Raw genomic sequence first — 25,559 nt, forward strand, 5'->3', positions numbered from 1 at the left:
TTCTGGGTTATTCTACTCTATTCAATTCTATTTTTCTATTCCATCTATATCCGTGTGCTTATAAAGCCCATGCTATAGCCACAGCACCTGGATAACTACAGGACTATCACATATCTTTGAGTCAGGAAGACTGCTACCCCACTGCCATATTTTTTTTTCCAGAAGGATTGTTAACAATTGCTCGTGCTTTCCATATGTAGTATAATCTTTTCTGCATGTGTCTCTGTGTGTGGTGCAACTGTGTATGTGCATGTATGCTCACAAGTGGAGGTCCGCACATTATTCATTGAGACAGGGACTCTCAGCTGGAACCCAGAGCTGGCTGGTATGGCTCCTCTAAACAGCCAGCTTGTACTGGGGATCCTCTGACTCCATCCTGTGAGTGCTAGAATTGCAATGGAGCACCACACACTCATAGTGAGTATGGGTTCTGGGGATCCAAACTCCAGTCCTCACATTTGGTGCTCATCTAGCAAGCATGTTAACCCCTGAGCCAGCTGTGTTGGATAATCTTACCTATGCCACAAAAATGTTGTTGGGACTTCGTTAGAAATTTCAGTAAACCTTTGCTTTAGCAAAGTGAGGAGAGTTATTTAGATCCCGACTTGAGCCATGCAGCTTTCAGTTCACAATAGTATTAATGACTTGTTAGCTTTGCATATAGATATTTCAGATATTTCTTTGAGCAGTTGTAAGCTGCATATTTTTAGTTCCAGAGTCCATATGTTCATTACTACTTGCTCATTTTTGTATTTTTGGGTGTCTGTATCATGTGACTTTGATGAACTCACATATTATTACTAAAAGTGTTCTGACTAAATGTTGATAATGTATTTCCTGAAGTTTTCTAGACATTCTATCAACTACAAATGCAGGCACTGTTATTACTTATATCCTGAACCCCAGGTTTTTCTTTTCTTTTCTTGCCTTATTGCATAGTCTAGAACTTCTAGCACCATGATAAATAAGAATAGTAAGAACAGCCAGGTGGTGGAGCATACCCTTAATTTCTGTACTCAGGAGGCAGAGGCAGGTGAGTCTCTGAGTTTGAGGCCAGCCTGGTCTTACAAAGCAAGTTCCAGGACAGTCAGGGCTACACAGAGAAACCCTGTCTAGAAACAGCAACAAGAAAGAACAGCAAGAACAAATGCCTTTGCTATGTTCCCCAAGGGGAACACTTAGTCTGTTTTCACTGAGTATGATTTTAGCTGTAGGCTTTTTTTGTAGATATTTTCTTGTCAAGTTAAAAGGTTTCCATCTAGCCAGGCAGTGGTGGTGCACACATTTAATCTCAGCATTTTGGAGGCAGAGGCAGGTGGATCTCTAAGTTTGAGGCCAGCCTGATCTACAGAGTGAGTTCCAGGACAGGCAAGGCAAAGAAAAACCCTGTCTCAAAAAAAATTAAATTAAAATAAACAAAGAAACAACAAAAGTTCCCATCTAACCTGCTAAGAGGAATTTTGTTTTTTAAAAACCATGAATGGGTGTCAAACTTTATAAGATGTTTTGTCTGTGAAAACAAATAGCATGTTAACAAGGTGGGTTACTTCTATTGATGTCTGTATATGGAACTATCCTGTGTCCCCACTATAAAAACGTGTTTTCAGAATCCCACTGCAATGTATCTGTTGTGATTGTGAGTTCTGACTTAGAATCCTTTTTTAGATCTGCTTTAGGCACTTGGTTATCGATATGTAACTGCTCACTCTATTGCTCGTTTTGTCAGTTCTAGTGAAGCACGGAAATATTCCTTCCCTTTATATCCTGTCTCTGTCTTCACTTACAATTGTCTCCTCACCACACATCAGGTAGTGCTTAATTTCTACTTATGCTCGTCCACTATAACTTGGAGAACTGCAGAAGAAAGACTCGTTCTGTAGGTTCTCTTTCCCTTCACCGTATGCCCCAGTCTGTTCTTTCAGCCTCTCGTGTGTGTGTGTGTGTGGGGGGGGGGGGGGGGCAGGATGTCTTTAGATACAAAGTCTCAATTTCCGTTTGAGAATGTCTTATTCCTTCTTGTTTCTGAAGGATGGTTTCCCGGGACTGACAATTCATTGGTTGACTGGCTGCTCTCCAGCAGGGGGGAGACTGTCCCTCCTCCTGGCCTGGGTAGTTTTCATGAGAAACACATTAACGTTCCAATTAGCATTCCCTACAGATAAGGTGCTATCTCTCTTTGGCTGCTTTGGAGATCTTACCTTTATCTTAGTCGTGGTAAGCCGAATTAAAGCCTTTCTTGGCTTGCATTTCTTCAGTGTTTCTCTCTTTTCGAATTTGCTTTGTAAGTTTAGATTTCCCAACAAATTTGGAACTCATTCAGCCATGATTTCTCCCAGTGCCTTCGAGCCCAGTTGCTTCCTCCTGTCTGGGACTGTGAAGAGACCTTAGATCTTCAGCCACCCCCGCCCCCAGGTCCCCAGACTTCTTCAGTCCTTTTGATCTGTTTTATCTCTGTGATTCCAACTGGGTGATCTCTGCTACTCCGTCTCCTTCTAGTCCATTGACTATTGCTACTCTCCAGCCATTTTCATGTTGAGCCCGTCTGCTAAAGGTTTTTTATCTCAGTTATTAAGTATCTTGGTTCTAAAATTCTTTTTATCTTCTGGCCAAATTTTTTTTTGTTGTTTTAAGTTTGCTCATAATTGCTTGTTGAAGCATTTTTGTCATAACCACTTTAAAGTCCATTAGATAATTCCACTGTCCCTATCATTCTGATGATAAAATCTGGATGTTAGAGACTCTGGGTTTTAAATGGCAGCCTATACTTGTCAAGGGTCTTCTCTCTGCTGATGCCCACTGGGCAGGAGGAGAAGTTCCTGCTCTTCAGATATTTTCTGTAGATACTATAGGTTCTGGCTGTCTATTTGAGCTCCCCTGACTCGCTGTGAGCAGGGGTAGGAAAGCCACACTGACTGGCTGGAGGTAGACATCCAGGTCCCTGTGGACATCCCACTGGTCTCACTGACCCTTCAGGGAACAGGACTAACACACCATTGGCTGTCAGGGAGGACTATGGGCTCTCTGTTTGCAAGAGTTGCTGCCGGACAGCCTCTTGATGTGTCTTCAGGGTACAAGCCCAGACTTCCCCTTGGTCACAGCTGGCACGGGTGGGAGAGAATCACAGGTTACTCTAGGGTGTCTGGCTGGGATTAAGAGGGTTATCACGTGCTGTTTCCCCCACTGTGGCTACAGAGTAGTGGCTGAGCTCTTCTTTATCTGTTCTTGCGAGCATTTGGGATTGTGAGCTCTTCAGCTCTCAGCCTGAGGTATGAGGTCAGTGGACACTTAGGTTTCCATGTTGTGGCTCCTCACGCCTCTCTCTTCTTCCCACCGCTTTTTCAGGCTTATTAGGTTTTTTCACACCTGACTCCAGAATCATCAGCAGTACCTAGCAGGAGTGATGGAATGTCTTCCTCCACCTTCCTGCTCTCCAGGTCTCTCCAAGCAGGGATTTGACATGATCGTTGTTATTTTCCTGAGCTAACAGGTTCTGGTGATAAAATACCATTTAGAAGCAGCCATATGACCATTTCTCTCTCGGCTGCTGCTGCAGGTCCGAGGCCAGGCTAACTGCTTGCTGTCAACATGTTTCCTCTTGAACTTCCCTCCTGACCTCACTGAATTGTACACATTACTATCCCAGCCGCCAATCACAACAGAACACTCTCAGATGCCAGGAGCACCCTGCCCTCAGCATCCTGCTCGCACTGACTGTTGGCCCTGTAGGCGGGCTGATACCATCCATTCTGAGGCTGAGGATCTGTTTCTTTCCCCTTTACCCTGCCGACCCATTTGGTATTGTCCTTCCTAGACAAATTCTCCTTTTGGCAAGAATCTGCCCAAACTACCTTGTGAGAAAATAAGGTTTTCTTCGACACTCGGAAGCATTCCCTAGTCCCCACCATCCGACAGCTTGTCTAAGTAACCTAAGCAGTAGACCATTGCCAGCCTCTGCCCCCTAGCCCCCAACTCTGTTAGTGAGATGGGAGGACAGGAAATAATGCCTACTTATTTTTGGAATAGAATTTAAGATTGTTCATTAACCTTGTCACACACTCAGCTACACTGGCTTGCTGCAATTCCTTGCAATCTGAAGTTAAAGAAAATACAGTGTTTCTTCTCTACAAATTCAGACTTTTGTTCACATTCTTTATACTTTAGATGAGCTCTCTTCCTTAGGAGACAATAGATACTCTGTGGTTTTCAAAGCACAACACAGGGGTATTGATTTGGGCCACTTCGGCAAATGTGCTGTAGCCTAAGCTCGGTACTGTCCTGGAAGACACATGAAGAGGCAGAAGTTGGCATGATCACATCATAGGTACATACAAGAAGAGGACGAGCGGTCACAGCATAGTCCGTGAAACTTCTTACTGTTAGCCAAGTCCTCTGTGCTCAGCCTGGTGTAGGCACTGGGAGAAACGCAGAAAGAAAGACAGTCTCTGAGGAATCTCACTGTGCACATAAATTAACACAGTATAAGGCCATGAGCGTGCTAGTAGAGATTGTAGTAAACTCAACAGGGTGAAATGGAAAAAAACAACTCAGAGAAGATTCTAGAAATTCTACAGAGCAATAGGCACTAAAGCTGTAGTCTGAACAGTAGATAGATCAAGTCTTTGCTAGAATGGGTTTTGTGGAAACACAACAAACTCCGTTCTAGATATGAAGTTTCCCAGTTGCTTCTGGGGTCCATTAGTCAGGCTTCCCTAGAGTAACAGAACTCAGAGAATGAACCTCTCTCTCCCTCCCTCTCTCTTTACGTGTGTGTGTGTGTGTGTGTGTGTGTGTGTGTGTGTACACATGGAATTTATTAGAGTGGCCTGAAGGCTGTGGTCCAGCTAATCCAACAACGGCTGCCTGCGGATGGAAGGTCCAAAAGCACAGTAGCTCTTCAGTCCATCCAGCCTCGTGGGCGGCTCAGCTGGTGTGCAGTAGACGCTGGAATCCTGAAGAAGTAGGCTCTAATGCCAGTGAAGGGATGGACTTGGCAGCAGGACGAGAGCAAGCAGGCAAAGCAAGAGCTTCCTTCTTCCAGGTCCTCATATAGGCTTCCTACAGAAAGCGTGACCCAGATTAATCTGGGTTAAAGATATGTCTTCCCACCTCAAAGATCCAGACTAGAAGTCGATCTTCACACTTCAAATTAAGCAAAAGTGCCTCACAGGAGTGCCCCACCATTTTTGGGTTTTAAATAATTCCAGATGTGGTCAAGTTGACCGCCAAGAACAGCCATCACGTGAGGCAAGGGAGACTTTGCAGTGCCTTCTGAGTTGGGAGGTACCTGGTTCTGCCTGAAGGGAAGGGACCTATCATAATCATCTCCATGTTCTTGTTATTGCTGGTTTTTGTTTTTTACAGTGCTGGGGTGAACCCAGGGTCTTGAACCCTTTAGGCAAGCCCTGTACATCTATGTTTTCAAGAATGCCCAGCGGCTAATTTAATGATGAACTTCTAAAACTTATCTCTTAGAGGTTTTCTTACAGCATCTTCAGTGATGTGGGATCCGCTGGGGGGAGGTAAAAACAGGCCAGTAGTCACGGGCTGCAGTGCGCTCCTACAATTGGGCAGCTCAATTTCCAGGCTTATGTGACTTCGAGGGGAGGGGAGCTCTTCCTAGCAGGAATTTGGACGTGAGAGTTTATTTTTCTCCAGCACAACCCTACCCAGCATGCCCCTCCTTCCTCAGATGACTTATTTTCCAGGACAGGAACATAACACCTCCTCCAAGGTATGTCAGCTTCTAAAAAAGGGCCCGTTTGTGAGGACTTGTCAGAGCTTCAGTTTCAACGTCATTATTGGGGAGGCACCAAGACCGCACGTAGCGCATGGCTAGGCTGAGTTCATGTTTACCTAACACCTTCCATACCAGTAGATCCCAGCTAGCTTACCTGCCTGTGCCAGCACATGGGGGGGAATAAGCGAAGACAACACTTTACTTCAACACTCCCGTGGCGGGCGCTGGAGAAATGGGCTATCAAGATGCCAGCAGTTTGGAGGATGGGAGGTAACTGGTCTTGAGTCAAGACCTACTTCTTCTTTTTTAAAATTGAATTTTCCTGCTTTCAGTTGTGATCAAATTTATAGAACTTAGAATTTTCAATTTAAAGCCTACAGTTCTGTTGGCATTTGTGTTTCCAATATTATGAACCCTGCCAGACTTTCAGAGCATGTCCATCTCCCTAGAAACTCATCATACTTGAAACGTTCATTCTGTCCTCCCTACACACACACACACACACACACACACACACACACCCCCTGTGGTCACTGGCAACTTTAACTTTTCGTTTTCTGTCCTAACACATTGCCTAGTCTGGAAATTTTGTATGTTCATGCCCAGTCTTTGGGACCAGGTATGTTTTTAAAGTATGTCCATGTGTTGTGGACCATGGCTGAATTCCTCTATACTACACAACATAATAATCCTTGTATGAGTTCCTAGGGAGATGCCACCTTTTGTTCATTAATTCATTCGTTGATGGATATTTGATTTTCACCCCTTCATGTCTGTGAATAATGTTGGCATGGGTGTTGGTATGCAGGGATCTTCTGATTCCAGTCTCAGTTAGAGTGTTTCTAGGAGTAGAGCGTCTGCATCTAGGAGTAGAGCGTCTGTATCTAGGAGTAGAGCGTCTGCATCTAGGAGTAGAATGTCTGCATCTAGGAGTAGAGCGTCTGTATCTAGGAGTAGAGCGTCTGTATCTAGGAGCAGAGCGTCTGTATCTAGGAGTAGAGCATCTGTATCTAGGAGTGGAATGTCTGTATCTAGGAGTAGAGCATCTGTATCTAGGAGTAGAGCGTCTGTATCTAGGAGTAGAGCATCTGTATCTAGGAGTAGAGCGTCTGTCTGTATCTAGGAGTAGAGCATCTGTATCTAGGAGTGGAATGTCTGTATCTAGGAGTAGAGCATCTGTATCTAGGAGTGGAGCATCTGTATCTAGGATTAGAGCATTTGTATCTAGGAGTGGAGTGACTCTGTAATATCATTGATTCAGGCTAACTTCAAGGGACCATCTTGTAGTTCTGCTAGTGATGTAAGAGGGTTCCAGTTTCTCCACACCTTCTCCAACCCTCATCCTTTCCTGAGAGTTTGTTTGGGTTGTTTTCATCGCCATCCTCGTGGGTGTGAAATGGTGTCTCATTGTGGTTTTGATTAGCATTTTCCCAGTCATGAATATGTTGGATACCTTTGCATGTGCTTGCTGTGACCAGTGTGTATCTTCATTGTACAAAAATGTATTCAAGTCCTTTGTTCATGCTTCAGTTGCATTATTCATCATTTTGCTGTTCATTCGTAAGAGTTACTTATGTATTCTAGATGCCAGGTCCTTATCAGATATGATTAATTAGCAATTAATTAGCAAATGTTCCTTGGAGCATGAATAATAAAAACCAGAGAAAGAAATTGGGGCTCACCCTGAAAACCAAAGCAAAGTAGCCAAGCCACTAGAAAACTCTTACTTCTACTAAGGCTGGGTGACCGCAGACTGAGCAGCCCAAGCCTTTCTCTCCTTACATTTTATATTCCCTCTAGTGCTGGGATTAAAGGCATATGACTCCATAGTACTAGGATTAAAGGTGTAGGCTGCCACCACCACCGGATTTACTTCTGCATTGATCTTGTGTAGTCCAGGGTGTTGGGAAAGGCTACTTGTTTGTTCCCTGCTGCCCAGACCCTGAAACAATCACACAGAAACCATATTATTTTCAGTACTGCTTGACCAATAGCTTAAGCATATTTCTAGCTAGCTCTTATATCTTTGGTTAACCCATTTCATTATTTTATATTTTACCATGAGGCTCATGCCTACCAGCGAGGTTCTAACTGGCAGCTCACACTTTCTCCTCTGACGGCGCCTTGGCTTCTCACTGATCCACCTCCTATCTTCCAGCATTCAGTTTAGTTTTTCTATCTAGCTCTATTCTGCTAAGCCACTGACTGAAACAGATTTATTCATTAACCATAAAAGCAACACATAGACAGAAGGACTTCCCCCACCACCAGGGTAACCTTGAACTCACAGAGATCCATCTGCCTCTGTCTCCCAAATCCTGGGATTAAAGGTGTGTGTCACCATTGCCTGACCTCTAGTGGCTTTAGCTTTGCCTCTGGTCTTCAGGCAAGATTAATTTATTAAAATGCAAATAATATACCACTTTAGTTTCTCCCATTTTGTAGTTTCCTCTTGCTCCTTTGTAAGGTCCTTTGATATATTTTAACTTTTCTTAGAGTTTTAAAGTTTCGTGTGTGAGTGTTTGACCTGCTGTGTGTATGTGCGCCACATATATGCGTAGTGTCCAAGGCCATCACATCCCTTGGAACTGCAGTTATGGATGATCGTGAGCCGTCATGTGACCTGGCATGTCCATTACACAAGAAACCACTATGACTTAGCAGCAAAAAGATAAACAGTCCAGCAGAAACACAAATATGAATGAATGAATTGGACCCTCGGTCCTCCGCAAGAGCAGCAAGTGCTCTTGACCATTGAGCCATCTCTCCAGCCCTACTTGTTTTGGGTTTTTGTTTGTTTTATTTTGCTTTGTTTAGAGTGGATCTTGCTACCTATTTGCCCAGGCTAGCCTCAAATTCCTGGGTAGATGCGATGCTCGGGTCTCGGGCTCCGAGTAGCTGAAGCTACAGGTGTGCACCACTGTGCCCAGTTTAAAGTTCTTAATTTTATGAAGTCAATTCTAGTCTCTACTGTTTGGGTACATGCAGGGGCTGTGCTCTGCACAGGTATCCTCAGGCTCCAGGCTCTTAGGGTGCTTGAGCTTTCGGCAAACAGCAGTGTGGGTGGTGGACTTGTCTTCTCGGAATTCCAGCTACTTCGACCAAGTGCCTCAGAAAGGACGAACGCCTCTCTGTCCTGAGCTCTGAATCTAAGCCAGAAATGTCCACAGGGCTGATGTCTGCAGCTTCCCCGTGTCTTCTGCCTGGGTACTCACATAGACTTCCCCGTGTGTGTGTGTCTGACTCATGATCGCCTTTCCATCTGTATGTCATTTTACCGTACGACAGGTCCAGTCTCCAAGTCCATAACCATTCTGGGGTTGGCTTTAACATGGAGAGAGAGGTGGAGGGAGGAGATAGATATTGTCCTGACATGAAAGGGCATACATACTGCCTGGTGCCTCTAAAACAGGAACGAACATTCTGATACAGGAGGCCATGCTACCCCTCCTCTCAGTCTGAGGCTATCTGGATCCCTCAGAGAGGTGTTGGGGTGATCTGACCCCTGACCTTCTTTGTTCTCTTGCAGGATGAACGAGCGTGACCGTCTGATCAAGCGACTTAGCAGGAAGACACCCCCGACCCTCTTCCGAGCAGGCTCCATCCAGCAGTGTGTCACCCGTAAGTGACAGTGGGTAGCGGTGGGTGGCAGATGGCAGGGGGAGTGAGGCAGCCAGGCCAGGGATGGCTACCACACCTGATAGAGTGAGAATACTTTCTGGGAACTGAAGGTTGGAGCTCACAAAGAGCACACTGATGGTCTGCTGGGCAGCTCCACTGAGTTCTGCCTGCCAACAGGGACATTCTCAGTGGGCAGAGAAGGATGGTATTATGTTACCCACCAGCCCTCGGCTCCTCCCTATTTCCCATGGCCCAAGGAGGGTGTAGCAAAGCCCTGAGGGCACAAACTCAGAGGCTCAAGCAGAGAGCACCTGTATACAACAGGTCGTAGTGCTATGTTGTGGCTTCTAGGTCATCATCATGGGCTCTGGGTACAGCCATGTTGAAGAGGTGAGGTAGAAGTCAAGGCATGAGGATTGATGGGATTTTCCAAGCACAGCAGTCTGTAGGAGTGCCCTCTGGACTCTCACTGCAGGGGTCCCCTCTGGACTCTCACTGCAGGGGTCCCCTCTGGACTCTCACTGCAGGGGTCCCCTCTGGACTCTTACTGCAGGGGTCCCCCTCTGGACTCACACTGCAGGGGTCCCCTCTGGACTCACACTGCAGGGGTCCCCTCTGGACTCACACTGCAGGGGTCCCCTCTGGACTCATACTGCAGGGGTCCCCTCTGGACTCTCACTGCAGGGGTCCCCTCTGGACTCTCACTGCAGGGGTCCCCTCTAGACTCTCACTGCAGGGGTCCCCCTCTGGACTCACACTGCAGGGGTCACCCTCTGGACTCACACTGCAGGGGTCCCCTCTGGAGTCACAACACTGGGTTCCTGTCTGGCCACTTTTCCTCTCCGTGTCTGCATTTGTAAAATGGGAACAATGTGAGAACCCAGCTGGGGTTGTTGGGAGGGTAAAATGAGATCATATATACAGGGCTCTAGGGGAGTGCTGGACCTAACTAAAGAGTTCTGTAGATGCTAGATATTGTGGCTATTGTTCAGTTAGCTGAGTAGCTCTGGATAGTGTGTGGACTTCTCAAAGTTTCGACTTTTTCCTCTGGAAAAAGAAAATAGAATTGTATGACATCCTTACACATTATCACAGGAAGTATGTACAGCCTTTTGGATGGATAAATTCACACTATGAACCACACTGCTTCCCTAACAAATGTCTCAGAGTAATCACAGAAAGAATATGTGCAGCCAGACCAGGGGACTGAGGCAGGAGGATGACAAGTTCAAAGGTGCATGAGCTACAAAGTGAGTGCAAGGCCAGCCTGGGCAACTCAGCAGGATCCTGTCTCAGAAAGTGAAATAAGGGCAAGAGACAGGGCTCAGTGACAGACCTCTTACTCAGCATGCACAAGGCCGAGGTTCATGTTTCAGTATCAAAACAATTACATATGTTCTCTTACGTCTAAAAGAAAGCTAGAACTCTTAACATGACCTCATGGTTTCCTTAAGTCAACCCTTGAAAGTCAAAATTAAAAAAGTCTACTGAACAGATGCAAGAAATAAGACAGCTTCTAAAATCAGACCACATTACCACATTGATTTCAAGCTTTAGTAGAGGGCTGGAGAGATGGGTCAGCAGTTAGGAACACTAGCTACTCTTCCAGAAGACCCACATTCAATACTTAGCGCTCAGAACCATCTGTGACTCCAGGCCCAGGGAATCTGATATCTTCTTCTGGTCTCTGCAGGCACACAGGGTGCACAGATATATATTTAGACACACACTCATACTCAAAAAATAAAAATAAAATCTCAACAAAACCTTAAACCCTCAATAAGTAGTACTGGAGCCTGTTAAACAGCTTAGAATGCTCCTGCCATTCCCAACAAGACTTTCAAGTGCCCAGAGCTAGCTCTGGATCTCAGAAGGCCTATGTAATGTCTCTGAGCCTTGACTGTCCGCCCCCCCTCCAGCTGTCCTACTGTCCCAGACCCCAACCTCCCTGAAACCTGGGAGACTGTGATCTTCAGTGCTCTGCTATCACCATGGTTTGTAAAAGGGACAGAACTTAAGTCAGAATCTTTAGCAATGGTTAGGGTTAGGGTCAGTCATTAGGGCGGAGCCCTCATAACTGAATCCTGTGACTCTCTGGGGGAGCGAGGGATAGAGAGACAGAGACCAGAAGTCATGTGCACATCCCTGTCTCTTGCCATGTGATGTCCTGTGCTACCTTGGGACCCTGCCAACATACACATCCGTAGATATGGTCTCTCAACTTCTAACTTCCATCTGTGAGATGAAATAAATCTTCTTTATAAGGTTCTCAGCTTTGAATGTTCCATTGTAGTGATGAAAACTAGAAAATTACAGCTCTCATTACCAGCCAGTGTGCAGCACTAATGATTGAGATCAGTATTTCTTACACAGTCTGAATTTCCTCATCAGCACCATGGTTCACATCACCTCTGAAATAATACTTTTGTTAAACTACTATCCGATTTCAGGATCAAGGAAATGGAGAGAAAGAATTTTATTCCAAAATGGGGGGAGGGGGGAATGACTTGACTTTGTCGACTTGACTTTCACCAAATGTTCTACCCCAACAAAACAAAACAACTAAAGAAATAAACCACACACCTCTCCATTGCTGCCCCTCCCATGAGCCCTTCATAGATTCTGGTGGGATCTAAGAGCAGGAGCCAGGGAGGGTGGCAAGTTGGATCAGAAAATGCTTCCTCTAGGTCCCCAGCTCCCCACCAAGACGTCCTATGATGAACTCAAGTGGGAAATACAGAGAGTTGGGGTGCAAATACCAGATGAATGTTCTCCAAATTAATCTAGAAAGAAACCCTGTTTCCTAGCCAGGCTTTGGGGTCAGCAGGTGGAGTCAGTGAGTGACCCCGTGACCTATGTTTTCGCTGGACCTGTGCCAGCCTAACTCCCATCAGGCATGGTTTCTAAAAGGAGAGATTTTCTGCCTGGGAAAACCTTACCCCTTCCTAGGATACATCTATCAGCACGTGGTCCTCCCTGCCTCCCTGCCTCCCTCCCTTCCTTCCTCCTTTCCTTCCTTTGCATTCAAGAGGGAACCAGAACCTTACGCCAGGCAAGCCCTCTGCCATTGATGAAGAGTGCCAGAGCTCTTTTCATTTTCCCATTAAGATGATTCTCAATCTGTTGCCCCACCTAGCTTTGAACTTACTATCCTTCCGCCTCAGGAAGGCCATTTGGTCACACTCTGCTCACCTGAGAACAGGTCAGAATGAGAAAGAATAATTGCCTGTCTCTCAGAAGTGAAGCCTAGAAACCCTCACACAGAGTTAACTGAGGCAGCCCCTTACCAGCCTCTGTAGCCATGAAATTAAGACTCTTCCAGAGTTGGGTGTCCAAAACAACACCCCTAACTAGTCTTTATTATTCATTTACTTCTGTTTTGATTACTTATGTTTGTGTTAACCCTAATAATATTTATATCGTAACATTCATTCACTCACAACCTTCATCCATAACCCCCTATCTTAGTTAGGGGTTCTATTACTGTGATGCAACACCATGACCAAAATGCAAGTGGGGGAGGAAAGGGTTTATTTGGCTTACACCTCAGCATTGCTGTTCATCACTGAAGAAGTCAAGGCCAGGAGCTCAAACAGGGCAGGAACCTGGAGGAGGGAGCTGATGCAGAGGCCATGGACAGGAGCTGCTTACTGACTTGCTTCCCATGACTTGCTCAGCACCACCTTCTTATAGAACCCAAGACCAGCAGCACAGGGATAGCACCACCCACCATGGGCTGGGCCCTCCCCCATTGATCACTAATTTAAAAAATGCCTTACAGCTGGGTCTCATGGAGGCATTTCATCAACTGAAGGCTCCTTCCTCTCTGACGACTCTAGCTTGTGTCAAGTTGACACACAAAACCAGTCAGTACACCCCCCTACACACATACACACACACAAACACAGATATACACAGAGATGTAAAAAGTTTAGCAGTTTTCGAGGTAAAGCATCCTGGAGCCCTCAGGAAGGACTGGAGCTATTAGAGGTAGGACTTGCCTTGTCCCAGGCCATTTCATCTTACAGAGAAGCAAAGCCAAACCCAGACAGCTTCACCAGTCCAAGGTTACAAAGCCTAGTAACGGTCAAGCAAGGACAAGAAGTTCCCTTTTGTGCCCCTGGTACTCCAGCCATCTGGTCACCATCCAGGATAGCTGCCCAGCCCTCTGAGAATGCCATCTTCTTAGAGGGAGCACAGTAGTCCTCTCCCCTCTTGCCTCATTCCTAGACTCTCTCTGGAAAGCCTGCCCTTGACCACAATGGCTTCCTTCAGACTGAAGGGTCTCCCCTGTGGGTTGCAGCAGCCACAGGCACAGCCGTCATTCCAGCAGTACATCCCATCCAGGGGCAGCTGCGGGGACCTGATGGCCCTCAGGGACACACAAAACATTCCTCCTTGTTAGAGGCCTGTAGAATGCACATCATCAAGGTTAACTGTGGTAACACAGCCTTGGTACCAAAGGACACACTAGGGTTTCGTTGTTGTTCTTGTTGTTGTTTTGAACTAGATTTTGCTTTAAACTATTCCAAGAAAGACTGTCCTCTTGGATCGCAGTAAAAATGCCTCACAAAGCACACCTTGTGCGTGGTCAGGGCAGGGACCTGGACAGAGATGAGGCAGAGGGGGAGAAGCCCCTCCTCTTCACAGAGAACTCCAGCAAGCCATGGCCCATTTCTAGAAGATCTTTGGGAACAGGGGCGAGACCCAGCCTTTGTTCCTTACCTCACAGAAGCAAGACGTGTGAAGCAAGGCCACCTGTGTGGACAGCACCATAAGGAAGCCCCTTGTTGACAGAGGTTCCTGCCCGTCCAGGTCCAGTCGTTCAGTTCCAAAGAAACACACAGAGATCTACATTAGTTAGAAACTTGTTGGCCTATTAGCTCAGGCTTCTTATTAACTATTTTTTTAATTTTTATTTTATTTATTTATTTATTATGTATACAACATTCTGCCTGCGTGTATGCCTGTACACCAGAAGAGGGCACCAGATTTCATCACAGATGGTTTTGAGCTACCATGTGGTTGCTGGGAATTGAACTCAGGACCTCTGGAAAAACAGCCAGTGCTCTTAACCTCTAAGCCATCTCTCCAGCCCCTATTTATTTATTTATCTATCTTATTAACACTTATAATTTATACTAGCCATAATTCTTGTCTGTGTTAGCCACATGACTTGGTACCTTTTTTGGCGAGACTGTCACATCTTGTGTCAGGATGACGGCTGCAGACTGAGTATTTCTTCTTCCCAGAATCCTCCTGTTCTCATTGCCCCACCTCTACTTCCTGCCTAGCTACTGGCCAATCAGCATTTTCTTAAACAAGTACAAGAAACAAATCTTTACAGGGTAAAACCATTGTCCCACAGCAGCCGCTGTCCCCAGGCCTGATGACTGGGTGTGGCTTCAGTGGAAATTCCCAGCCAGGCTGGCTTCTGCCTCTACTCAGGGACCACCCCACTTCTGGGGAGTACCCGGTGTGTGTGTGTGTAGGTTAGAGGACAACTTTGTAGGCTCAGCCTCTCCTTACACCTTTATGTGGGTCCCAGGGATCAAAGTCAGTTCCCCAGTTTGAACAGCAAGCATCTGCTGAACCCTCTTCCCCAGCCTCCATTTGGCTTTGGCCTGGCTATGGGGCCCATGCTATACTGGGAGCTGCTTCCCGACAGCAACCACATGGTAGATGCAGCCCCAATAATAAAAACCCAGAGACAGATATAGGGGTTAAAGCTGAAGATCAGAGAAGCAGAGCAGTCAGCCACTAGAGAGACCTTTTACCTCTACCAATGCTCAGACCAAAGTGGGGTGATCCTCAGACTGCCTAGACAGCACTGTGTCTCCACCAAACCTCAGGCTCCACACTCCAGTGAGCTCCTGTCTCTCCTTCTTTATAGATCTCTCTCCACCCAGCCATATCACTCCTGTCTCCACCTCCCTAGTTCTGGGATTAAAAATGTGTGCCTCTCAAACACTGGGGTTTAAGGTGTGAGCCACCACCACCTGGATCTGTTTCTGGATCCACCTTGTGTAGCTCAGGGGGGCCTTGAACTCACACAGATCCGTCTGCCTCCTGTCTCCCAAGTCCTGGGACTAAAGGTGTGTGCCACCACTCCCTGGCCTCTAGTGACTTAGCTTTATACTCTGATCTTCAGGCAAGCTCTATTTATTAAAATACAAATAAAATGTCACAGGTGGGACTTCCTGTTTGGGGGTTTCATTTTTGCTGGAAATGGGCAGCAGGCAGGAGTCTGTGTCTTTGCATCTCTGCTCACACAGGGTCTATCTTCCCACTTTCCCTGCGTTCTCAGTCTCCCTGACTTCATCTTCCCTCCTATGACTGCCAGGTCTGAAGTTTCCTCCCAACTGCCCAGACCCTGTGTCCTCAGGGACCCCCAGTGTCTATGCCCACTATGCCTGAGAATCCTTGGGCCCCATCCAAGCCTTTAGAATTCTGTGGAATAGCTGGCAGGCTCATTCTCCTGAAGGACAGGAAGCCAGCCTAGGGACAGGTATTCTGGGTTCTGGCCACACAAATGAACAACAGCATGGAGTTTTCCCCTACAGCCTTCTGCCAGCCTGTCCTGCTTGTGACTGTGTCTTCCCACCCTGCAGACTTTACTCTCTGTAAACATCTGAGGAGATTACCGACCCAATCAACAAGCTGACAGCTGCCTGCCTTTTCTGATTTCTTTTTGTCCTTTTAGAGAATATGGCGGGAGAGGGAGGGTATGACTCAGAGTGCTTACCTAGGATGCAGGAGGCCTTGGGTTCCATCCCCCACACTACAAAAAAAGAAAAATGTTTAAAAATAGCACATCAGTAGTCAGACAGCTCCATTGATAAAGCACAGTAGGAAGACAGGATCCCGACAACTGTCAGGATTTGACTGTGCCGTCTTCTGGCGGGGACGTCTAACTGATGAGCACTCAGACTTCTGTCCCTCTGCCAGAGCAAGAGTTCTCAGGAGTTGTCACACTGCCCAACTTTGCTTCCTGGATCTGTGACTTAGGGAAGTAAAAATGTCTCTGGGCCTCAGTTTCCTCAGCTGAGAAGTGGGAACATAGTATCGTGTGTCACCAATGGGCAGGTTCCTTGAGCCATTTTCAAGCTGTGTATAGAAGTGATGCTTGTTTTATCACCCTGTGAGGCTCAGTCCTTCTGTGGTCATGGAACTATTCACTAAATCTGCCCTCTTGCGTGTTCTTTCTCCTCTGTTACTCAGCAACAAACCCACTTCAATTACCTGCCAGAACCAGTCTGACATATGACCTGGGACTCTCCAAGCATCCTGTGTGCTTTGACAACTTCGCTCTTAAGGGTGTCTTTCCTGACAGGTTTATAAATAGCATCAGGCCGATGAGGGACCTTGTGTCTTGATAGATGGTAGGGGAGTGGGATCATGGCCCACTAGTCCCTGTTTACATTCTCTACATTGAGCCCCCCGAAATTAGAAAACCTGCCTGCTGTGGTTTGAGTGCCCTGCAGAATACATGTGGGCATGCAATTGCTCTGATGACCGAGTGGAGGGGGACGCTTTAGGGGTGACGGTGTCACGTGAGCTCTATTGCAGATAGTAGATTAACATTGTTGTCCAGGAGTGAGTATGATACCCTCCATGCTGTGTGGCAGCAAGGAAGTCCTCACCAGGTACGGCCTCCTGACGTTGGACTCCGAGTCTATGGAACTATGAAACAAACAAACGTCCAGTTTATACTTCACCTGGTCCATGGTATTTTTTTCCAGCCACAGGAAACACAGTCCTTCCACTCTGAGCCATTCCCACCCCTGTTTGATCAGCCCCCTGCCACCTCAACCCCTCTTGGCCATGGTCCCCTTTGCTTTCACAGGTGTCTTCATCTCAGGTACCTGTATCCACAGCTAAGAAAGTTCAGTGACCACACAGTTCAGTGGGGTTTTCCTGGAAAGTAGCTCATCCTTAGTCCAGAGCAGCATTTCTCAACTTGTGGGTCGTGACCCTTTGGGTCAAACGACCCTTTCACAGGGGACGCCTATGACCATGGGAAAACACAGAGATTGACCTTATAATTCACAATACAAACAGTAGCAAAATTACAGTGATGAAGTAGCAACAAAATAATTTTATGGTTGGGGGTCCACACAACATGAGGAACTGTATTAAAGGGTGTCGGCATCGGGAAGCTTGAAAACCACTAGTCTAGAATGTTCCCTAATCCACTTCTTCCTGTGCGTTTCTTTGTAGACGGGTATGCCTTTTCCCAAGAAGAGCATGGAGCTGTCACGCAGGAGGAAATAGTCCGTGCTTATGACACCACCAAAACGAAGTCGAGGAAGAAATGAGGCGACTTTCCCGGATGGCTCAGGGGAAAGGGCGAGCAGTGTTAACACGGCTTTGTCAGAGAGACTGGCGCCCACAGCCCAACACCAGAAGACACATTTCTGTGGCCTTAACCGACCAGTTTGGTAGCAGCTGTCTTGTCCCCTTGCAGTCCCAGGGTGTAGGCATCAGGGAAGCTCTACTCCCAGCTTGTCTGCCGTGCTTGGCCCAACTTCTGTTGACGGTGTTATGAAGCATTCAGCTGGGCTCTCTGAGGTGTGAAATTAAAAACTACGTTTCACCAATGCTCAAACATCAACGCTAGTGGTTCTGGGAGAAAGGAAGGGGGCATTATGTTACTAGAGACCAGTCCTGTGTAATTGGAACAGGGTACCCTTACTTCCTGTTCGGTGCATGTCCAGATCACACAAGCCTCGCTTTCTGCAGACTGCTCACTCACTTGGATTCCTGTTTTCTTTGCGTGAAGTCGGCATAAACTTCTTGATTGCACCGAAATCAGAAAACCTTACGGTTGAAGGACAATCCTGAGAACATTTCTTTGGCTCTTTTGGCCCCAGCCCCAGCCTCAGCCAGGCAACCAGCCAGAATTCCATGCCTTCTGCGCCGATTTTAGGTGCAGGCCTTTGGTCTTGCCATGGCCGCCCTGTGCTCTTGTCCGCAGATCTGCACAGCTGGCCCCTGGGTGTGGTGCCCCGCAGCTGGCAGCCACCCATCCAGGTCCCCTGGTGTCTTTATTCCTCTCTCCGTGCTGAAGTGGACATCAGAATCTTCTTACCTAGCCTCACCTGCCCTGCCCCGCCCAGCCCCGCCCCACCCCGCCCCGCCCCTCCCCACTGCTGCCCTTGAGCTCTGGGACTGAAGAGAAGTGGCTGAACCACACCTGGCCTAACACTTAATTGTCTTTTTTGAGGGGATCCCATGGGAAGGGGAGCAGGCCCTGCATATCACTTCTGAGCTAGGCCTCTGGCAGCCTCTCAGAATCGATACCTGCCTCTAGATGCTCAAAGCCCATTTTAGGCTTTCCGCCTCTGTGCACTGAAGGGACAAAACTGGCACTCTGAAATTCTAGAATCTGGGTGAGCTTAGGGTGGGGGGTAAGCACAGGGCACCCCATCTGAGATCTCGCTGGAAGGTGACCAAGGACACCTGACTCAGGAGGCAGACACAAAGCCCGTTTTCACCGTATCACAGTGAAAGTTCTCAAGTCCTACTTTTGATGGACAGTTGTAATGATCAGCCCATGTACGCTGTGGCAGAAACCAGACCTTGTCCTGTAGACATTTTGTCTGGTTGATTTTCTTAAGACGAGTCTTACACTGTATGCCCACCTAGCATTGAATGCACTTTGTAGTCCAGGCTAGCCTCAGACTCTCAGCAACCCTCAGCCTCCTGCATATTGGGGTTATAGGTGTGAGTTACCACGCTCGGCACCATACACATCTAAGGAAAACAATTCCAAACATTGTCAAGATCATAACTTTTAAAAATAGTCACATGGTCTCCTTTCTGTATCTGGCAAGTTTTAGGCCCAAGGGCCTCTTTCTGGACAGTGACTTGGTCTCTCAAACAAAGAAGGGAAGTGCCTGTTCCAGGCTTGGGCCACTGCAGGCCCCCACTCTGAACTGGAACAGAACCTGGATGCTCCAAGCCTGCATGCGAGAACTGGGGGCTCTCAGAAAATGCGGGCCGGCCTCAGCATGCTTTCTTCCCTTTATTTTGGCTGCCGAACCGGAGTTTTTGGATGGCTTAAAGTAAATACTCCTGGGCACTTGTTACCGGGTGAACTGGTACCATACCACCAGGGATGTATGCTAGCTTAGAAAATAAGGCAGTATTGGGGGGATGGCTGAGCAGTCCAAGGTGCTGCGTTCAGAAAGAAGAGATGCTACACTTTGCTTTACTTAACGTTTTACTTTTGGAACATCAGAGATGAATGGGCACCAAAAAACAAGCAAACAAACAAAAAACTTGGTTATGATTTGAGTAAGAAAACTGATTCTCACTTAGGGCGTGGCCAGGATGCTGAGATGGCTTGAAGGGAGGCAGAGTGGTACAATTAACAAGAATCTTGCAAATGACCTCTCTTTGCTCCCTGAGGCAAGAAAAAAATATAGCATGCCCAGCAAGCTGGAATCCCAACAGACTGTACCATGTGGGAAAAACAGCAGGAAGTGTGCCTCAGATTAGGGGGGCCAGCCATGGTGTACATTTTACCCAGAGGGGTGGGGGCAGAACTGTGGGGAGCAAAGGAAAACCAACCGGATGTGCCCGAGGCTCTTTGCAAGTTTTTTCCTCTCTTTCTTTCGTCTGTTCTTTCTCTTTCTTTCAACTTTAAAGACTAGATTTATTTGAAGGAAAAAAAAAAAACACAACAAACCCTCAACCCTAAGGATGGGATTTTACATCTCAAGACATCCCCCAAGTAATGTCTACAGATTACAAATAATTTTCATAGGAGATATTTTTGCACAAATTTTGGTGTATTCAGGAACGTGTAAGTTGACCCCTGACTTTATTTTAACAGAGGAGCAACGCAGGAGAGTGGGGCATGGCGGCTTCCTTTCAGATGCCTCTGTCCGGAAGGGAAATAGACATGAAGAGGGCTAGTTACCTCTCCATTGTCCACAACTGATGGGTTTTTACCCATTCAGCTGTGGGTACCTCTCTAAAAGCCTGCTTCCTAGCTATGGCCAATCAAGCCCTCTGGATAAGTTCTTGCCATGCCTACTGATGCAGCCCACTAAACCAACGCTCCTGCTCAGCAAGCCCAGGGCTTACACGTTAAGACCAAAGTCTCATTTGTCTGCAGGGGCCCTGACTTACTGCAACAGGAAAACCTGCCGTCTTTGGAGCTGACCGCTACAAAGGTGCACAGCAATGCGGATAGGTCAAGCCACTGTGTTGCAAGAGAAGCCTTATTCAGTAGTTCTTTGCATTATCCTTTATTCTTTTTTATTTATTTTTTATTGATCTCTACATTTTTCTTTGTTCCTCTCCCTGTCTCTCCCCTCCCCTTCAACCCTCTCCCAAGGTCCCCACGCTCACAATTATCCTTAGCTTCTTGAGGGAAGCTAACCCTCTCGAGCAGAAAACCTCACAACATAGGTCACCTTATAAACCCAAGCACTAGCATGGGCACCCATGAAAGAAACTTACAGAAACCTCAAACCACCCCAGTCAAGGCTGAAGGGCTCCAACTCCATCCTCCGCGTTTATACACCCCTAGTCACCACGCATGTCCATCAATCGGAGTACTCTGACCTCCAAGGGTAGAGAAGTGAAGCTCCAGGAACAGGCAGACTAGGGGCAGGGTGGGAGCAGGAGTCAAAGACATCACAGAGCTGGTTCACTTGAGAGAAACAGTGAATGCCTCAGACCACAGCTTCTGTGACACCAGGCCTGTAACAGGCCTGTGAGACCAGGTGTGTGATTTACAGAGACCGCTTTGGGGAGGCTGACACTGTCATTAGGAACATGAGGTGACCAGAGGGATAAGGTTTTTAAAGAATGTGGACATATTTGAAAGTTTAGACAGGGCAGTGTTTAGAAGGGGTGAAACAGGATGTGCAAGACTAGTTTGATTTGCCCTTGAATGCTCTAGGGCAGAGAGACTAGGAGAAAGCACAGGATGTGGAGGTGTGGTTTCCTCTCTCAATTCTGTCTTCACCATTCACGGAGGGAGAAGCATTCTTGCTTGCAGAACTGAATTTGGAGGCTGGATTCTCCTCAAATATCTTTTGCTTGGGCAGATCCAGAGTCTTGAGTCTTTTTGCCAACTTTCCTCTCCAACTCATTCCTGTGGTCCTTGTTTTCTCCATCTCTAGGGCCACAACTGGAGTTCCCACTTTGGCCTTTGGGACCTCACCCCATCTACTTTGCTTTCTTCTTTCCTTGCTGGTCCTTCCTCAGAGGGCTGAGCCAGAGCTACTTTCTCTCTGTCGCTGTGTCTGAGCTCTGTGTTGAGCATCGCTTTCCCCCGCGCATTCTCCTTTGGTAGAGGGGCTGGCATTACCTTTAGAGGCCAACCAATTTAGGAGGTTTAGAGACTGGAAAATGGCAGTCTTCTCTATCGAATGGCTTATTTTCGAGAGCCTCTTCTTTGTGTATTTCTACCAGATGTAACTGCGGCCCCAGTCTGCCATGACTCGCTTCCTGTCCTCAACTGTTCTCTTTCTTGAGCTTCTTCATTTGGCCCACCAGTGTGTGTCTCCTGGGGTTGGCCATCTAGTTTTGGTTCGTCCAGCTGATGTTGCAATGCCTTCTGTTCCTTCCGTAGCCCCGCCCCCTTCTACTTTTCTTCTCTAGCAGCTGTGACAACAGGCTTTGCCCTTTCAAAGATAGAAGCTGCTCAACTCTACTGGGAGGTACTAGCAAAGGAAGCATCTTCCTTGGGAATATTCCAAGGCTTTAGATTCAGTCTGGGGTTGGGGGGTGGGGTTCTGCCATCATGCCTATAATCATCGGGAGAGTAATCATCTGTGGAGCTCTATGACCAATCGTCCCATCTGTCATACCTGTCATAGCAGTCCCCACCTTCTCTGTAGTCAGCAACCCTTCAGTACCCACTACCAAATTCTCTTCTCCCACTGCCTATCCTGCAGTCATAGCCTTGGTCATCATAGTGATCCTGGCTTCCAGAGCAATATCCACATTTCAGCATGGGCCATCCTGAAACCTGTCTGAAACCCATCCTGATTCCGCTCTGAATCGTACCGATCTCAACACTTGTCTCCCAAGTTATCGTCGCCTCTTCTAAATGGGTACTCCTCAAAGCCATCTGCAGCAGGATGCGTCCTCTAGTCTGTGTTTTGTTAGATACCTAAATTTCTGTCTTGACCCAAAGAACGATCATCCCTGTCTTTGTCCAGGGCTTGATCAGCAACTCATTTGAGTTTTCCCCTGTTACCTAGAGACACAGAGCACTGAGCAGATCGCCCAGGTTCTCACACTCGGCATAGCCCAACCTGTTCAACCTGTCTGGATGGCTGGGTTCATGTGACGAGTGTACCACACTGATATTTCATCCTCTAAAGAACTCCGTATGGAATCTTCTGTAACATTACAGGGCAGGTTCCCTAGGAAAACAGTGCAGGGTGGCAAGTTGGGAAGACAGCTCTGGTGGGTGTTTGGTTTCTGAGCAGCCTGCGGAGCAGTGGAGTGGATGGAATGGTTGGTTGGAGGTGCCCTGTATGCGCCATCATTGGTACCATGCGCGTCCTTGACTCCTCTCCGGATCACCTGTTACATCAGCCCAGCTGGTGGTTTGGAGACATAGCTGCCTCCGCCAGCCATCCTCAGCCAGAAAGTCTGTTAGAAAGATGGGCCTCCCCTTCCGAATTTTCTGTTTTGCTGAGGCTGCCATGTTGGGGGCTGGAGTGGGTGGGGAAGAGAGGAGTCAAAATTCATTTTCATTTGGGAACTAAACCCATTTGGAAAGATGGAATTAAAATTCAGCTTTTTGTCAGATACTTAGCCCTCTCTTGAGCTTGAAGGCTTTTAAACCAGATTAGTGAATGAAAGTCTTTGTTTGGGTCCTTTGTTTGTTTGTTTTCTTGTCTTTTGACTTTATGCTATGTTGTGTATTTTTCTGGAGCGCATTTTCTTCCTTTGAGAAGCAGACTAAACATTCTCTGCACTAAACTGTCTCTGCAGTAATAAGGTATACAGGCAGGAGAAAGCATTTCTGGGAGGGATTGTTTTCTATTTTTTTTTTTCTGTCCTGATTAAGCTTTCTCCTAGCCGAATGACTAAATTGGGTTTCTAGGCAAAGCAGCTGTCATGGTGTGTGATGTATACTATTTTTGCAGGGCCCACTGGGGAGCCGGGTCATTTGGGCTATCTTTAAACTGAGGTCAGAATGTCTCATACACAACCCCTCCCTGGGGAACAGAGTGGACTGGACTAAGTTATGCACACTGGCTGTCAGCTCAGTGGAGATGTCATGTGGCCCATGACACTCCTGTCACATAGCTGGGGCTCTTGAGCTGACAGGTCACATTTGGTCAGCACTTCCGGAACTGCCCCGGGTTTGTGCTAAGATGGGGCTGGGGCTGGGGCCGCTCACAGAGGTTCTTATGTATGGCTCGATCCTGTACTTGAAACTGTAAACAGTGCAGCCACTGTCCCTTGGCTTAGTTCTGGGTTCTGCTGCTCTCTTCACAGCCGCAGGGATGATTGCCGGGAGGACAGCCCACGCTATAATTGGAGGCAATACCCTGCTCAAGTCTATGGGGCAGCCTGGCAACACCGCCTAGCTGGTCAGGGTCTGCTGTGTGCTACTCCAGGAAGCAGAACTGATGTATCTGCTCTGTCTTGGTGCAGAATCTCCCAGATTTCTGGGTCAGTGTTACTTTCCCCAACTCCCCACATTCGTGCAAACACAAAGACAAAGGCGTGAGAGCGAGGTATAAACTGCTCTCGCGAAAAGTGACGCTGCATCTTCAACATTCAGAGAGAAATGTACCAGCCGGTGATCCTGGGCTCCGGCAGAGCCCAGCTGGGCATTTGCTTTTTTTTGCCAAGCCTTCAAGTATGCCCAGCGAAAATCAATGGTGGCTAATCAAGAAGCAGTGAGTGATTTGGTTGTTGTTTTGAGATAAATTCTTAGGTCGTCCAGGCTGGCTTTGAACTCACTATGCAGCTGAAGCTGCCCTTGAACATCTGACCATTTTGCCTCCTTTGTGTTTTATGGAATGCTTGTGTGGCTGTGCCGGGAATGGAACGCAGGACCTTGTGAAGGCTGGTGTTTGCTGCTGAGCCACGTATGTTCCCAATCGGTGAATGTTTTTGTTTGTTTTTGTTTTTTAAGCGAAACTAGGTAATGAGAGTCTGAAAATGTAAAAGGATATGTAGGCTTTCAGGTCATTATTTTTAAAATAAAGAAAGCTATCCTGTATAATCTCTCATTTGTTATCATAATGAGCCTTTCTTTTGAATCATGAGGACCCTTTCCCGTCAGCTCATTCTGTCTGTGTGTATGCCTGAAGGCCAGAAGAGGGCACCAGATCTCATTACAGATGGTTGTGAGCCACCATGTGATTGCTGGGAATTGAACTCAGGACCTTTGGTAAAGCAGGCAATACTCTTAACCGCTGAGCCATCTCTCCAGCCCCCGTCAGCTCTTCTTGTCCTGGGATTTTGTCTTGAGCCGCAGTCCAGTGTCTGCGGCCCTGCTGGCAGAGGAGGTGCCTTTGTCTGGAACGCGAGAAAGGGGTTGCACAGCACAGCCACGGTGTGACCCTGCCCAGGGTCATTGTCCCCAAGTCACTCAAGGGGTGCTTTAGCTTCAGCGTTTGGAATGCAGCCTTCACCTTCTGGGCTCTTTAAAAACTCAACAGGGAAACTGGCCCGACAGATCTGAAGCGAGAACTCAGTAAAGAAATTGGTTTATCAGGTCAAATCAAGAGACTGGCGTGCCTTCTGGTGTGACAGCTCACACCTGTGGTTCCAGCCCTCAGGAGGCTGAGGAACAAGAATTGGAGATCTACCTGGGCTACATGGTGAGTTCTAGGCCAGCCTGGGCTACACAGGAAAAAAAAAACTAAACAGAACAGATGTCATATTCTCTGCATGAACATGCTAGAATTATCAAATGTACCAATAAGAAAGTTAAAATAAAGGCCCTGCAAAATAAGAGTGCGTGCATCAGTTGGCTGTGTTAGTAATTCTGTGTTGGCTCGAAGGCTGTTGTCTATGTCAGTACGGTAAGGGGATATTAGCTCAGGCTAGCCTTAACAGAACATCATCATGAAGGGTTTCCCGTGGGGAGCAGAGGTACCAGCTCAAGATTCCCACAGTGGCACTATTAAGTATGCCTAGAAGCGAGAGGCCAGTACTCAGCGTGGTGTGTGGTACCCTTCGTTCACACATGTCTTCTGAGCCCCCT

The 25,559-nt window shown here is 47.2% G+C and overlaps 1 protein-coding gene and 1 pseudogene across 3 annotated transcripts in view; one reads left to right on the top strand and one right to left on the bottom strand.

Moving 5' to 3' along the window:
• The window catches only part of Atp8a2 (ATPase phospholipid transporting 8A2), a 537,082-nt gene extending 511,773 nt beyond the window's left edge, over nt 1–25,309 (top strand). For all 3 annotated transcript variants that reach the window (XM_041633810.1, XM_041633811.1, XM_041633812.1), the window contains exons 36-37: nt 9,267–9,358; nt 17,579–25,309. In XM_041633810.1, coding sequence (XP_041489744.1) covers nt 9,267–9,358; nt 17,579–17,676 — 190 coding nt within the window. In that variant the 3' untranslated portion in view covers nt 17,677–25,309. The remainder of the gene's footprint in view (nt 1–9,266; nt 9,359–17,578) is intronic.
• LOC121434870 lies at nt 21,286–23,036 on the bottom strand (annotated as a pseudogene).
• Nucleotides 25,310–25,559: the final 250 nt, after the last annotated feature.

This window comes from Microtus oregoni, unplaced genomic scaffold (assembly GCF_018167655.1).
Source record: "Microtus oregoni isolate MIOR12 unplaced genomic scaffold, Mior012 000045F_ref0000178, whole genome shotgun sequence".
Classification (NCBI taxonomy): Eukaryota; Metazoa; Chordata; class Mammalia; order Rodentia; family Cricetidae; genus Microtus; species Microtus oregoni.